The following is a 14,869-nucleotide window of genomic DNA, read 5'->3' as shown; positions in this document are numbered from 1 at the left end:
GCGCAATAGTGGTGGGTTCCATGGTGAAAGGAGCATTCAAGTCCGATGTCGTGCATACACAGACATTAGGGGACTGTACCACCCAGTTGGCAGAGCTCCGTGCTCTGGTGCCTGCACTGGATATGCTGATCCTTGTGGGACTACTCTCATTGTAAGTGACTCTTACTACTGTGTTCAGTCGTACAATGAAAATGTATTCTTATGGACTCAAAATTAAGTTTGTGATTTCAAAGGTAGCACAATCAAACATAAAATGCTATGAGTTCGAGTCGCAGACCTTAAGGAACATCTGCCGCTCGTATTTGTAATTCATACTCTTGGTCACCAGCGCGTAGGAATACACGCTGTTGGTAACTGTCTTGCTGACGAAGCAGCAAAGACAGCAGTGGCATCATATGAAGTAGCAGCAGTTACACGTTCCAAGAGTAAGATTGATGATGACATCTTGGCAGCCATTGCTGCAACAAAGAAAGGTGGTACTTACCCTAGGGGTTTCTCTTCTAAATACTCTTATCATTTAAGCCGTGATAAAGTTACCTATGTGAGAATTGACGACGTTGGTGACAGATTAATTCCCAACGCGGACCGCAGGCAAAGCTTGATAACAGCCGCTCATGACGGCATGGCCTTGGCACATGCCGGCGTTTCGGCGACTGTCTCTATCTCGCAGCAGCATTACTGGCGCAGCGGATTGTACAAACAGGCATGTGATTATGTCCTTCATTGTGACATTTGCCAGCAGATCGAACCTTCAACTGCTGCGCTGCCGTCACAAACACAGTTGTACATAGGTAATAAACCACTTGGGTGTGTTTATTTAGATTACTGCGGTCCTTTCTCCTCAGATTCTGTATATAAGTACATCTTAGTTGCTGTGGATTCGTGCACATGCTTTCTTTGGCTGTGGCCGCAACGTAGTGCTGATGCTCGAACTGTCGTAAGGGATTTGCGTGTCTTAGTGGGAATTTTTGCATGTGGCACCCTTCATTCAGACCAGGGTCCAGCGTTCGCCTCTAAGGCATAAAAGGATGCCATGAGGTCTTTGGGAGTGCAGGTCAAATTTTCGTCTCAGTATCGGCCTGAGGGCAATTCTGTTGTGGAGCGAATGAACTGGGACTTAAAGCAATCCTTGACAGCTAGGATTTTAGGTACCAGCAGAAACTGGCTGGCCCATTTGTATAGCATTCAATGTGCACTTAATAATCTCCCTAGAAGGTCTTGGGTGGGCGGACCGCATACAAAATGCTCTTTGGCATCAAAATGTTTGTTCTGGACCTTGAGGATCTAGACATGGCGGCGTCTGCCACACCCTTTGACGTAGATGATCATTGTGCTGTATTACAGAACCTACAAGAGACTTGAGACAGTCTTGCAAAGGAACATTTGCCCTCCGCATCTGATGCTACTCTTCAGATTCCGGTAGTTGGCTGGCTACCCAGAGTCGGTGTCCTGGTCCCTGAGAAGGTGGAGAACAAGAAGGAGTTCGGCCCCTCCGTTCGTGCACCAGTTCCTGTGGTCGGAGTGCAGGGTACACGAACAGTCATTTTGCCTCCACTTCCTGGTCGCAAGGAAAACAGGTACATCTCCATTGACAATGTCAAATTACTGCCAGTGGCCGATTCTTCTTAATATGACACCAGCGGTCTCTTGTCCAGCAATGCTGAGAAATTCTGTTTTGGCTACGGCGGGTACCAACAGGACTGACATTGCCATCGAGATGCATACAGTTACTAATCCATTATTGAATCTATCAGCTGTGATCCCCATGATGATACTGAGTACACTTAGCCCACAGATGTGTCGTTGCCTGGTGTACAAATAAGTGCAGTTGACCAGTCACGTTTTTCATTTGACAATGACTCTGTAACATCAAGGTCCCCATTGAAAGTTTCTATTTTTGCTGTTTGGTTTTAAAATACATTTTAGATACCCCCTTGGACCTACATTTGGCTGGTGCTTTTTCCAATTTTTAATTCATGTCAGTCGGATTTGTGGTTGTATTTATTCGTCTGGTAAATGGACATTATGTTAAAGAGAGATCTACAATTAAGTTAATTGATGGAACTTTGGTACCCCACTCTTCATCTCACAGAATGAAAAGGGACCATACTTTTGTCAACATCAAGGCTTGGCCTGTATTAGATGGGATTGTTTGGGATGCTGTTAAATTTCAGATTCACTGCCCAACAGAGGTTATTAATGTCTCCAATGTACTTGGTGTTTCAATGGGGGATGTTCTACAACAAAACATATGCTCTGATGATTGGGATGTCCAAGCCATAGAGGCTCTGTTTTCTGATTTGAAATATTATGCTGCTTTTGATGCTGAGGATTTGTACTTGGACTCAGCTAGTTATGCAGACTTATTCTGCTACCAACATTATGGCAATCATTTCCTGCATAAAGCAAACACATTTAGAAATGCGGTTAATTATACACAATGGGAGCATTGTCCCGCACCTATTGAAGGCAGCTTGAAAACTCTTTTGACAAAGTTTACTTATTTTACTGATTTTAATCGATCCAATCCGGACGCCTTTTATTTTCGGTGACTGCTAAATCCTCTTTCAAAGTTAGACTCGCCCATACTAAATTACTGTATTCAAAGTCCTTTATTGATCAATTGGCTAAAGAGGGCAATGAGCTATGAACGGATAATCTAGATCGGAAATCTGTTTGGTGTTCTAAAAGCTGGCAGGTGTAGGGCACTGAAGATTTGCATTGTGCAGGTCTCATCCCGAACAATATGTTGTTTTTGAACTCGACTATTTCACAAACTACTTGCTTTGGATTGGCTACATCTAAAAAATTCAATGCCCCTTCAATTCCTGATTTGGGGAAATACCCTAAATGGAACAATTATACCGATAGGTCCATTGATGAATTGCAGTCCCTGCTAACAAATTGCTCCTTTAATATTTCCAGCTTGGCTCCTCAAGGTTGGGTATTATGGCAAAAAAGTGCAGATTCAGGTCTGGCCTCTGGCTACACACAGGTTAGGGTGGATCCCCATTTTGAAAGCACCCATTCTGTTACTACCTATTCAGTAGGCAAATTATGTCAGAACTGGCTTAAACACTCCACGTTGGCATCAGTTAAGCTAAATTTATCCAAATTGTCTGAGGATGTTGATTTGAATGATTTTGTTAAAGCCCCTGTATGAGGCAGGTCCAAAAGATGGGTATTTGCTATTTACAACGAAGTCTGGAAATTGTCCCAAATTGAAGCTGTTCCAAGATTAAGAGCAATTGATGAAGGTAATTTACAAAAAGTGCTTGCAGTCGTTGATAATAGCATTAATAATCTTTCTTCCAGAATTTACACATTAGATAATATTGTTTCATCTGTTGTTGATATTGTACAGGATGAAGTGTCTGTTTTGTACCATGGTCAAAATCAATTCTGTTCCATTATGCAGTTTGCTTGGACTTTTCAAACTTTGAAATCTAGGAAAGTGCCTTGGGACTACATGAATACTTCTTTATTTTTTCAGTTTATGTCTATGAAGGATGCTGCATATTCACTTTTGCATATTGAAAAGTTGGAACCTTTACCTTTTTCTGTTGCCAAATCTAATTCAGCTGTATGGCTCATTCATGGGTTAATAACACTGCCATTCCCCTTGTTTAAATTCAATTCATGTATGAAAGACTATGCCATAGGCAGATACGAACCATTGGGAAGCGCCTATTTCCATGAGGTTTGGTCTCTACCATTCACCTATAGAGGCCTGAGAGAGGGTAAAGAAGTGTATTTAAAGGGCGAGGAGTGCACTTCTACACCTGATCACTTACTGGTTTGCAAGAACATACAATTGCACGGCTCGTGTAACACACAAGCTCCGAATTTAGCATGCATTTTAAAAGGTAATCCAGTGCCAGCTATAACACCAACTTTCATGCTGCCAGCTAACGGTAGCTATTTACTTTTAAATAATGAAGATTGCTGCGGTATGCTGGCAGGGATTCTGTACATTGTGACCATCTCCCAACGTGTAGTCTGCAGTAAAAATGTGCTTTTCCCGCCCCCGCATGGGACACTTGATGTATCAATCTGGCCTTCCATTCCGACCTTGAAAGCAGAGTTCAACAAGATGAGTCGAATAAGGGCTCTATTGTCCCAGAAAGAAGTTGCACTTACTTATTCCCATGAAACATTTGTCCTTCACATGGCAAACACCCGCACCGAGGTGTCCCACTTCATTTTGGTACTTTGACACAATATTCAATGCCTCGTCAACAAGTGGCTTAGCACATTTTTTTAAAGTGGTGAGCTCTGGCCTTGTGACCCCATTCCAAACTATATTTGGTGTGATACCGGAATTTTTTTCATTCTATTTTTTTCAGCATCTTCAGCGGTTTACCATTAATTCTCGCCTTGGCCGTCTGTGTAGTGCTGTCAATTTGCTTGCTCAAAAATGTCTGCACAGTCTGTGTCACAAGACAGCCTGTCCCGGCTGCTCCAGCTTCGCAACCAGATGCTTGAATACTATGGATCGGTACCCCTGGCCACCTTCAGTGTAGCATATGTATTGTCCTTCCGTTTTTCATACTTTACGTGCATGCAACCTGTTTTCCATTGTCTTGATTGCTGTTTGGAATGGGCTCTGGATTTGTGTCCCTGCAATACGGGGTCTCCTAACCCGGATTATGATCAACTGATGAGTCCCTTAATAGCTCATGAGATGGACTGTTCTGGTATACGAATTATGACCTGTGCAGCGGCACTTGGAATAGTAGGAACTTGGAACATATGGGCTGCAGCCCATGACTTCCTGGTACGCAGTTATCTCGAAGAACACCCGAGTTGTCCTATGATGGTGCTAGAGGTTCCGGCCATCGCAGAACATGTATGTTCCTTCACGCTATTAAATTGGATGGCTGAATTATTTTTTGATGAGAACAATGACTTCCTTTTGGAGGCAGTTACAGTGCCTTTACGCTGATGGATTGATTTGGCATTTGTCCATCTTCACCGTGTCCTGTGCACAAACAATTTTTTACTTTTTTTTCCATTTCCAGGTTGGGTAGTATACTGCCCCTTATTGTTTTTTTTTATTTTTCCTTACTGTTCCGAACGTATTACTCCGAATTATCCGTTTTGGCAAATTTTTTACTTGGTTCTGTCTCACTCGAACTTGAACTCGGAGTTCCTAAATTACCTGTTTGTGTTCCGATCAGGGGAAGGTGTAGTGAAGACAGGGCCCTGTTTGCACACATTGCTATTTTAGCATAAGCTTATTAGAAGTTTAAACACCATTTTGCCACTTTGCAGCTTTTGCACACAACACTACATGTAACTGTTGTTGTAAGATAAACTGCTTGAATTTCTTCACATTAGAACAGCTTCTTTTTAACATCCCTAGACTTACATCGTGAGCTTAGTCTGTACAGTAGGTGCAGATGCCTTCAAGGTCACCATAACAATGTATGCTGTTATTTAGGTTGATCGGCCCACGCTCTAGACACAACAAACACAGCTGCAGCTAACTGAAATTCTAGTGCTTTTAATATTGCACTGCATGAATGATTGGGCCACTTGGAGAAAAACCTTTTCCAGTGAGAGAGCTTTTGCCGATACTGTAATGTGATTCACCACTGCTGATATTGGAGGTATGGAGTTCCCCATTCAAGCCTAAGAGACCTTCTATTATTATAAACCCTAGTTCCTAGAAGGGGAGGGTGGTTCACAAGGAGCTACAGGACCTGTTTCCACTATTGTAATATGATTTCTCCCTTTGTGTTATCTGGAATTTTAACAATGCTGATCGTATTATTTCTAATCCTATGCCTGCTTATGTTAGCCAAAATACTGCATCTCAGAGCAAGTTGTTAAAATAAACATTTTAAACTTTTTCCGTGTCTCTGATTACTCATATTGTGGACAGGTTTGAGAATATAAACGAAAGAGTGTTCTTGATTCCCACTGTTCCTGAGAGTACCCTAAGTTGCATGTTCTGAATTGTTTAATCATTGGTAGCTTCGCTATAGGACGGAGAGCTAATGAGACACTGATGCTAGTCATTTAGGGGTTCTGGGTACTGAGGTGAGTTTTTTGGTACACTACAATTCACTGAGGTCCTGGTTTCCTGTGAATAGTTCTGTGCATGAGCAGAATCCCTGTAACAGTACAACAGCTAGTCTGACCAGGGGTCAGAGAGAAGAGCTCATCATACTGACTTAGGACTTGCCTGCAGTCAGCCTACTGTTGGTCAGCGAGGGTGTCTAATCAGACCACTTTATCCACAGACCCATCTTTGGGATTGCTGGAGAAGCGATCAGGGAGAGGTTCACTCTCAGCTTCCTGTCCTTTATCTGTAACCATGAACATGGTTACAACAGCTCTGTCATCGTAGGGCTTCAGGCAGTTGACATGTATTACCTTTTTGGGGTGTTTACAACTGTCACGGTCCACTAGATAGGTGACTTCCCCTTTTCTTTCAAGGACAGGGTAGGGCCCACTTCACTTATCTTGGAGTGTCCTAGGGGCCACAGGCTCCAGTGCCCATACCTTCTGCTCTGATTAAATTCAAGCATGGGAGCCTTCTGGTCATACCGCTGCTTTTGAAGCTCTTGGCTGGACTGAAGGTTTTGGCTTGCTTTTTCTATGCACTTAGCCATCCTGGTACGAAGGCCAAGCACAGAGTCCACTATGTCTTGTTTTGGTGTTTTGAGGGGCTTCTCCAGTCTTCTCTTACTAGACTCCAAGGACCTCTAACAGGGTGCCCAAACAGATGCTCAAAGGGTAAGAACCCCACTACCTTCTGTGGCAATTCCCTATAGGTGAAAAGTAGGCATCCCATCTTTCCTGTGTTTTTCAGGGAGTCCGCCAATCATGCCTTTCAATGTATTGTTGAATCTCTCCACCAGACCACTGGTTTGTAAGTGGTATAGTGTACCGGTAATTCACTCTTCACTACTCCCATGTGTTTTAAGTATGCAGACATGAGGTTGGTACCTCTGTCTAATACTACATCCCTAGCACAACCAACCCTGATAAAGGCGCCAAGGAGTGCCTCTACTGGTGCAGAGTAGTGGCCCTTAGGGGAATAGCTTCAGAATACCAGGTGGCATGATCCACTACCACCAGAATTGATTTGTTCCCTGGGGCTGTTGGAGGATCCCGGGGGCCAACAATAGCCCTTCAAAGGGCCTTTCAAAGGGTACCCCCAACCACTGAAAGTGGAATTAAGTGGACCTTTCGGTGGCATACTGCCTTGCCACTGGTTTGGTAGGTGACACATGACTAACAAAGGTTCTTCACCATCTGAGGCATCCCTGGCCAGTAAAAGTGATTGACCAACCTACTCCAGGTTTTATCCTGACCAAGGTGCCAGCTAGGGGGATATCAAGGGCTAAAGTAAGGAAAACTCTCTAAACCTCTGAAGTACAACCACTCTCCTGTTTGCACCAGGTTTGGGGTCTCTGGCCTCAGTGTGTAGGAGTTCCTCTTTCCAATAGACCCTGTGACTTCCACAGATATCAGCATTTTCTTGTGCAGCAGCTTGCCGCCTCAGGCTCTCAAGAATGGGACAGGTTTTGGGCCCAAGAGATCTGCTTGGAACGGCCCAATCTCTTCAGGCTCAGTTACCTCTGAAGATAAGCCCTCTTCCTGAGAAGAGAGGTTCTGACTTAGGATCTGTTTAGAAGCTGGTGCCCCAGTCTTCTTGACCTTACTCTTTAAGAGCTGGCACATTCTTCCAGCTCCTCTTTTTCGCTCAATCAATCAATCTGAGCTCTGCTCTGTGGTCTTGTTGCACCACAACCCCATCCTTAGAGACCTAACATGATTGACATGGGTCCTCAGTTTGACTTTAGCCCAAGGAAAAGTCTCCAAATTATTTTCAAGCAGACAATCTATAGGGACAGTTGGAGACACACCCACTTCCTTTTGTCCAACTAATCCCCGCCCAGTCCAAAGTAAGCATAGCCATGGGATGGACTGTGGTGATTCTGTTAGCATTGGTGACCTGATAGGACTTTCAAATCAGGTACTGATCTGAGTAGCTGGGTCACCAAGGTGACACTAGCCCCAGCATTTATCAAAGCCTCTATCCTAGATCCATTAATATTGGGAAAACTCCTGTATTTTTTCATATTAGTGGGCCAGGCAGCACGGACTAAGTCTATCCCTCCCTCAAGGCTACTGTTGCCTCAGTGAGTTCAATGACATGGTCAGGCCACACCTGGGATCCCATCTGGACATTAGAAACTGCCGGTACTGAAGGCGGACTAGAAGCATTTTTCTTATTTTTACAGCTATGGTCTCCAGTTTGATGTCCTAGTGTCTGACAGTTGCCACACCAAGCCTTGTTGACATTCCAGTTCTTTCCCTGGTACCCACCCTTAGACTGTGAAGAGACTTTGGGCCCACACCCCTGGGCAGGTTTTTGGGGCCTGGAGAAGGCTTTCTTGTTATTTTTAGGGTTACCCTATTTCCCTTGGGGGTGCTTTTTCTTTTGATCTCCCCCACCAGTAGTAGTCTTGGTTACCCTTCTTTTGACCCAGTGGTCTGCCTTCCTCCCCAATTCGTGAGGAGAAAGTGGACCTAGGTCTACCAGGAACTGATGTAGTTTCTCTTGGTGACAATTACTCAAAAGGTGCTCCTTTATAATCAAATTATACAACCCTTCAAAATCATGTACATTGTTACCATCTAACCAACCTCCTAGTGTTTTAAATTGGAAATCTACAAAATCCAGCCGGGTTGGGTTTTGGGTTTTTTATTCTCCCTGAATCTGATCCTATACTCCTCATTGCTGAATCCAAAGCCCTCAATCAGGGTACCCTTCATAAAATCATAGGATGTAGAATTTTCTCATTGAGTGTTAGGAGTATATCCCTGCACTTTCCTGAGAACATTTCCCACAGGATAGTACTCCACAGTTTTCTGTGGACCGGTCTACTAAGATAGGCTTGTTCAAATGCAATGAATCACTTAATGATATCATGGCCCTCAAAGAATTTAGGAGCAATCACTTTGGCGATTTTGAAGTCGACAAAGTCTACCTCCCTAGTTATTATTTTTCTGCCACCAGAAATGGGTCCGAGGCCCAACTCAGCTCTTTCTTTTTCTATGACCAGGAGTCTAGCCTCCAAGGATATTCCCTTGGACAGTTTCAGAAGATCTGGATCTTCAGTGTCTACCTCATCTGAGATACTACAGGGGTCACTCCCAGTGGTGTTACAATCTCAGGGGGTAGTAATGTTCTCAGAGTCCCCTTCTGCTACTTCTTGGGACTCATCTCCTCTTCCTCATTGGTGGGAAGTTTGATTTGCCATGGCCTTATCATTTTCTGCCAGTAACTGTAGGAGATGGCCTTTTGTGGGTCTAGGGCCCATGGCTATCTTCCACGCTCTGCACAAACCTTTAAGTTGGAAAACTTTCAGAAGTGCATAGTGTGCCAGGTTGAGCTCCTCTGGCACCCAATGCATTTCAATGAGGATTTTGTTTTCGACAAACAGGCTCCAGGCGTTGCACCGGAGGGTGCAGGAGGGAGAGCAATGATAGCAATGGTAAGTAGAGATGTAGGGGGGTCATAGGGAACCATCAATTCAGCTTAAAAAGGTGCAGGGGCTTCAGTTGCAGGGGTGGCTTTCGACTTTGGAGTCTTCTTATCGGAGCCGGTCGCGGTTACGGGAGCCTCTAGATTCAGGCTGCAGAGGTCGTTGAGGGGGCCAGGAAGGGTCAACCAATGCTGGACTCTAGGTTCGGAAAGCTGTGGAGACTTCACTTAACAGGTGGGCCACTCAGACTCAGGCCATGGGCATGAGGTGCAAAGTGGGCAGGAGTCGCAGTTCCAGCTGGATTCGGAGCTGTTGTAGTTGGATTCTTCTGTACAGGGCTGCTGTCCTCTGCAGATCTGATCTTTGTTGAGAGAAAGGTGAGAAGGGTTGGGGCCAAGTCAGCAATCGTCTTCAGACTTTGCTGCACAGCGTGTTCTTTGTCCGTCTTCTTCGTAGGTTGCAGGATTTCTAGGTCTGGGGGAGCCACCTAAATACTAAATTTAGGGGGCGGATTAGGGAAGTTATGTTATGTTATGTTATTTATTCTTTTATATAGCGCACGGCTACTCAAAAAGCGTGTCCCGGCGCTTTTGGAAAAGGAAGGCTGCAGCACAATAACATAACACCATAAAAGAAAAGGACAGAGGCCAAACGAGCAAATACACATAAAAAGAAACGGGCTACTGGGTAAACAGCCAAGTTTTAAGGCCCTTTCTAAAGGCAAGTAGGCTAGTAGCTCCCCGCGAAGTGAGCGGCAGCGAATTCCACAGCTGTGGCGCCAGTAGTCCAAAAGAGCGGCCACCCAGGCGAGCTCTCTTCACACGCGGGACAACCGCCAGGAACAAAGATTCCGACCTCAAAGAGCGAGTCGGAAGATAGAAGGCCAGTCTTCTTTGAAGATACTTTGCTCCCATCGCATGGAGGGCCTTATAGGCAAGAGTCAGAGCCTTAACCTCTTCGCCGCTAATGACAAGGGTAACTCGTCATGGACTTTCCATTGATTTCAATGGAAAATCAATGAAAAGTAAAATATTGCCTTAGCAGCCAAGTGGTTAAAGGCGATCCGCTTCCGGATTGGGAGCCAATGCAAGGTTTTCAACAGGCCCGATGCACTGGCCCGTCTATTTAAACCGAAAATTGCTCTCGCGGCAGCGTTCTGCACCACTTGGAGCCGCTGCAGCAGATACTCTGGCAGGCCCAGGTAAAGAATGTTAGAATAATCTAACCTGGACCCGATGAGAGCCTGCACTGTCAGTTTCCTATGCTCCTCAGACAGCAGAGGAAGGAACCTCCGCAGCATCCTAAGGATGCCGAAGCAAGTGCCCGACACCCCGAGGATCTGGGCTTTCACCGTGAGCCCCTTATCCATCTTGACCCCCAAGTTCTTAACAATTTGGGAGGAACACGACGGAGGAAACATATTGATGGGCCACCAGATGTGCCAGTCTGGCTCTGTGTCACACCCAAAGAAGAGTACCTCGGACTTGTCAGAATTGCACTTGAGGCTGATCAGTTGGAACCATTGGAAAACAGCCCCAAGGCAATCCCGGATACTCTCCCCGTCAAAGTTTCCTCCTCTCTTACACGAGAAGAGGAGCTGGGTGTCGTCAGCATAGGATACGATCTGGGCCCCATACGACTCCGCCAACGCCGCCAACGGGGTCATGAAGATGTTAAAAAGGGTCGGGCTCAGAATGGAGCCCTGCGGGACCCCGACTCCCAGAGGCGGCATTACAGCGGAGTCTGGCGAGGCCCAGACCGTTTGCCGGCGGCCGGCTAGAAAGGAGGAAAACCAGTCGAGCACCGTCCCCCGCAGACCTATCTCATGAAGTAGTGAGTAGGGCCAATGGACACCTAACCTGGGGGGACTATAACCTCTATTATGCCACCTTCCCGTGGGAGGGGGCATTGACCTAGCTTATAGGAGAAATCCCCTCATCTTGAAGATGGAGGGACCTGAAAAGGGTGCTTAACTTTGCCTGCTCCGCCAGAGAGGTAGAGTTTGCATAGTTGGGCACACCTCCTAGCCTAAGTCTTCCTGCCAGTTTTCCCACCCAGAGTGGGGCTGTAAACTGGGGGCTGCCAACTACTGCTAGAAAGGGGGTTGCATTACAAAGGCAGCAGGCCTTTGAAGCTTCACCTTTGAGCACTGGAGTATCCTACGGAAGGAGGTGTGACACCTCTGCACAGGATGTGTATAATTTCTGGTCTCAGAGTGTGGAGGCGCTCTACCCAGAGGTCTAGAAACATGTCTGTGTGTGGTGCCCAAACAAGGGTCGGTAGGTTCAGTGAAGCAGTCATGGTGCTGTGGAACTTGTTTTGTAGTTTCCAGCCCATGTACGCACTATGGCTTCACTGACACTTACAATATTAAGAAATAGACCCCAATATTCTAGGAGCAGATATGCTTACTCCTAGGATATAGTGCACCCTGCCTTAGGGCTAGCAAGTTCTGCTAGAGGGGTGACTTACCTATATCTTACGCAGTTCTAGCTGGCATGTCGACTCATTTACTCTACACCAGGCCATGCATGCTGCAGTGGTAGTCTGCATGGCCTAGGTGTGGGGCCCCTAAGGGGCCCTCTTCAGTCCCCATGTCCCTTTTACTAGGGACTTAAAAGGGTACCAAAGGGCCAATTGTGGAATCGTTTTTAGGGAAGAAGCACTGGCACAAAGGACCTGATTGGCAGGGACCCTGTGTACTACAACTAAAACCACATCAATGTCCAGGCAAAAAAGTGGGGGCTAACCATGCCAATAGAGGCACTTTCTCACAGAGGGGTTGAACGTTTGGGGACTTGTACCCGAGTATTCTACTTCAACAATGAAAATATAGGAAAGAGGATTGTTCAAGGACAACGAGAGTTGAGTTAACAAGAGCAAACACTAATCAAGTTGTTTCTTTTTTAGATACACAACATTATCAAAGATAGATTACAGCAATGGCTCATGTTACAATGGAATGTTCGGGTAAATTACTGAATAACTGAACGGATGGACCTATATTACGAAACTAAAACATGATCCTAATTTAAATGTCTGAATTGTCTGAATTGTGTGAAAGGTAAATGACACGTATTACTGAATCTATCAAAATGCTACAACTCTAAAAAAATAAAGTCCCTGGTGCTAACTTTGATACATGTGCACTATGTCACAATTTACATTTATGAAAGTTAATGGTTTAGATGTGGTTTAATATACAAATCAACTATTAGTGTGCCATCAGCGTTCAGGAAAGGTTATGTGCAACACAGGGGGAATCTGTGCTACACTGAATAGAAATTATTTCCCAAAGCTCAATCTACTGCTCTCGCTGCATCCTACCCATTTTAGATCATGAGCAAGTAGAGTTTAGACACTGCAGACATCAACACACATCACCTATGATTGATTACACATGCCGTTTACCATCCTCTTTCACAGAAAATCAACAGAATACCACACACTCTTAAACTTGCCGTAAAACAATGACGGCCCTGCTGTAAAGGTGCCAGACAGCAAATACAAAAGAAGCAAGAAGTGCATTTGCTTTTAAAGGTTAGCACCTGTTCTTCTCATGCCACCATCTTTGCTACTGTGCCTACTGCCATATAATCTTTCATGTTAACATACAATGCTTTCTTGAGGCTCTAACTAGATTTCCAATGTATAACATATGTGTAGTATTCTTCCCATCCTCGTCGCCATCAATATTGTAGTAACTTGAGATACCACAAGTTATAAATCTTGAAGTATTTATTTAACAGATGCAGGTGTTGAGCAGCAGCAGCGTCACCTCGGTGAGCCAGATCAAACTGTCACATATTTCAAAGCACATTCTGAATGTGGAATGCTTTACACAGTAGACTAGCTCAGCATTCCAAAGCTTAGAACTGATGGGGAGAATACTACATTATGTAAGCAAGTGAGCACCCTCGACTGAGGGATGTTATGAGATCAACACATCCTTTATACAATTAAGCCACATTTTTAAGTAACCATCATACTGCCAAGGCCATATATGGTAATGCCACTATCCAGCACCCAACATGCGTATCATTTCTGAGGGCTGGCTTTACACAAGGGACTGCACAGTTGACATCTGTATTATCCCTACTCTGAAACCCAACAGAAATACACTTAGATGAAACACATAACCAACAATATGTTAATAAGGCTTCAGCCTTTCATACACCTAGTTCATGAGCAAAAGCACCCAAAAAACAACCCAAGTTGCTATGAAGGTATGCCCAAGTCTAATGCATGCAATACAAAATGCAGTCAAAGCCTTATACAGAAGGTTAAAAGCAAGGTGTTAAGTGCTTTCTACAAGCCCAAGTGTGAAAATCACAAAGGATTTGAAATCTTTACCAATTAGAGAACTAAAAACCTGTATAGCGGCCACAAATTAACACGCTCAATGCTATCAGGTTTTTGCACACACCAAAATTGTAATACCTATGAAACCTCCAACTACATAAGGGAATTTAAAACCCAAAATGTGCCTACTCACCTAAGTTATTTCTGTAACGCAGCTGATTACGAACGCTATAAAGCACAACATTTTTTTCATACTCCTTTTGCGAGTTTCCAAGACTCTAGAATAGGGAGACAAAACCATTTAAAGAACAAATTAGACGTTACATGAGAACATTAAATACTCTTGAATTAGTAAATTGCAAGATATAAAGCATTCTGGCTTTGTGCCACTGAAGAGAACGCAAATTTAGAATAACTACCATTAGATTATTCTCCAACTCTTCACTAACAGATAGAGTAGTTTGTCATTTTCAACCTACATAACACAAACCATGTTTAAACAAATCTGGGCAGGGCAAGTGGTATGCCCAGAACATCCAAGTGAAACTTCATCGATCAAAAAGAGTCACTGTGATTTGAAATACCACAAATATTCAAAATATAAAACGCATTTCCAATTGCAAATTTCTGCAGTTTGGAGGATTTACCATTGGTGTCATTTAAGGCAAGGAGGGGACGAAAAATGTAAGTTTACACGAGAAAACTCGTATGTATTCATAAACACTGCTTGTAGTTTCACACTTTGGAAACGCATGTAAATCTATGCCCCCATCCCACATAGGAAAGGCATGACTTTCAAGGTGGGAAGGGAAATCCTGTATGTAATTGTGGTTTTCCTGAAGAGGTTTCGCAACAGGCAAAAATATTTTATCTGTGTGTATAAAAAATGGCCTGTGTTCAAATTAACATTTCTGCCTTATTTGCTCATGCAGTTTATCTACTATGATGAAATTCCACAGATGACCGTTGTAGATTTTTAAGAACGTCTCATAGGAATCTTTGTAAATCCACAAATAAGTAGAAATCATTAAAATGAGGGAAGACATCCACACAAGTAGATT

The 14,869-nt window shown here is 44.2% G+C and overlaps 1 protein-coding gene across 1 annotated transcript in view; it reads right to left on the bottom strand.

Annotated features, from left to right (window-relative positions):
• The window catches only part of FAM91A1 (family with sequence similarity 91 member A1), a 261,796-nt gene that overhangs the window by 227,462 nt on the left and 19,465 nt on the right, over positions 1-14,869 (bottom strand). Inside the window, exon 2 of the mRNA XM_086966190.1 lies at positions 14,002-14,086. Coding sequence (XP_086822316.1) covers positions 14,002-14,086 — 85 coding nt within the window. The remainder of the gene's footprint in view (positions 1-14,001; positions 14,087-14,869) is intronic.

Source organism: Lissotriton vulgaris, chromosome 4_1 (genome assembly GCF_964263255.1).
Source record: "Lissotriton vulgaris chromosome 4_1, aLisVul1.2, whole genome shotgun sequence".
Lineage (NCBI taxonomy): Eukaryota > Metazoa > Chordata > Amphibia > Caudata > Salamandridae > Lissotriton > Lissotriton vulgaris.
Note: the sequence above shows the minus strand (reverse complement) of the source record. Positions and strands in the feature narration are given on the sequence as shown.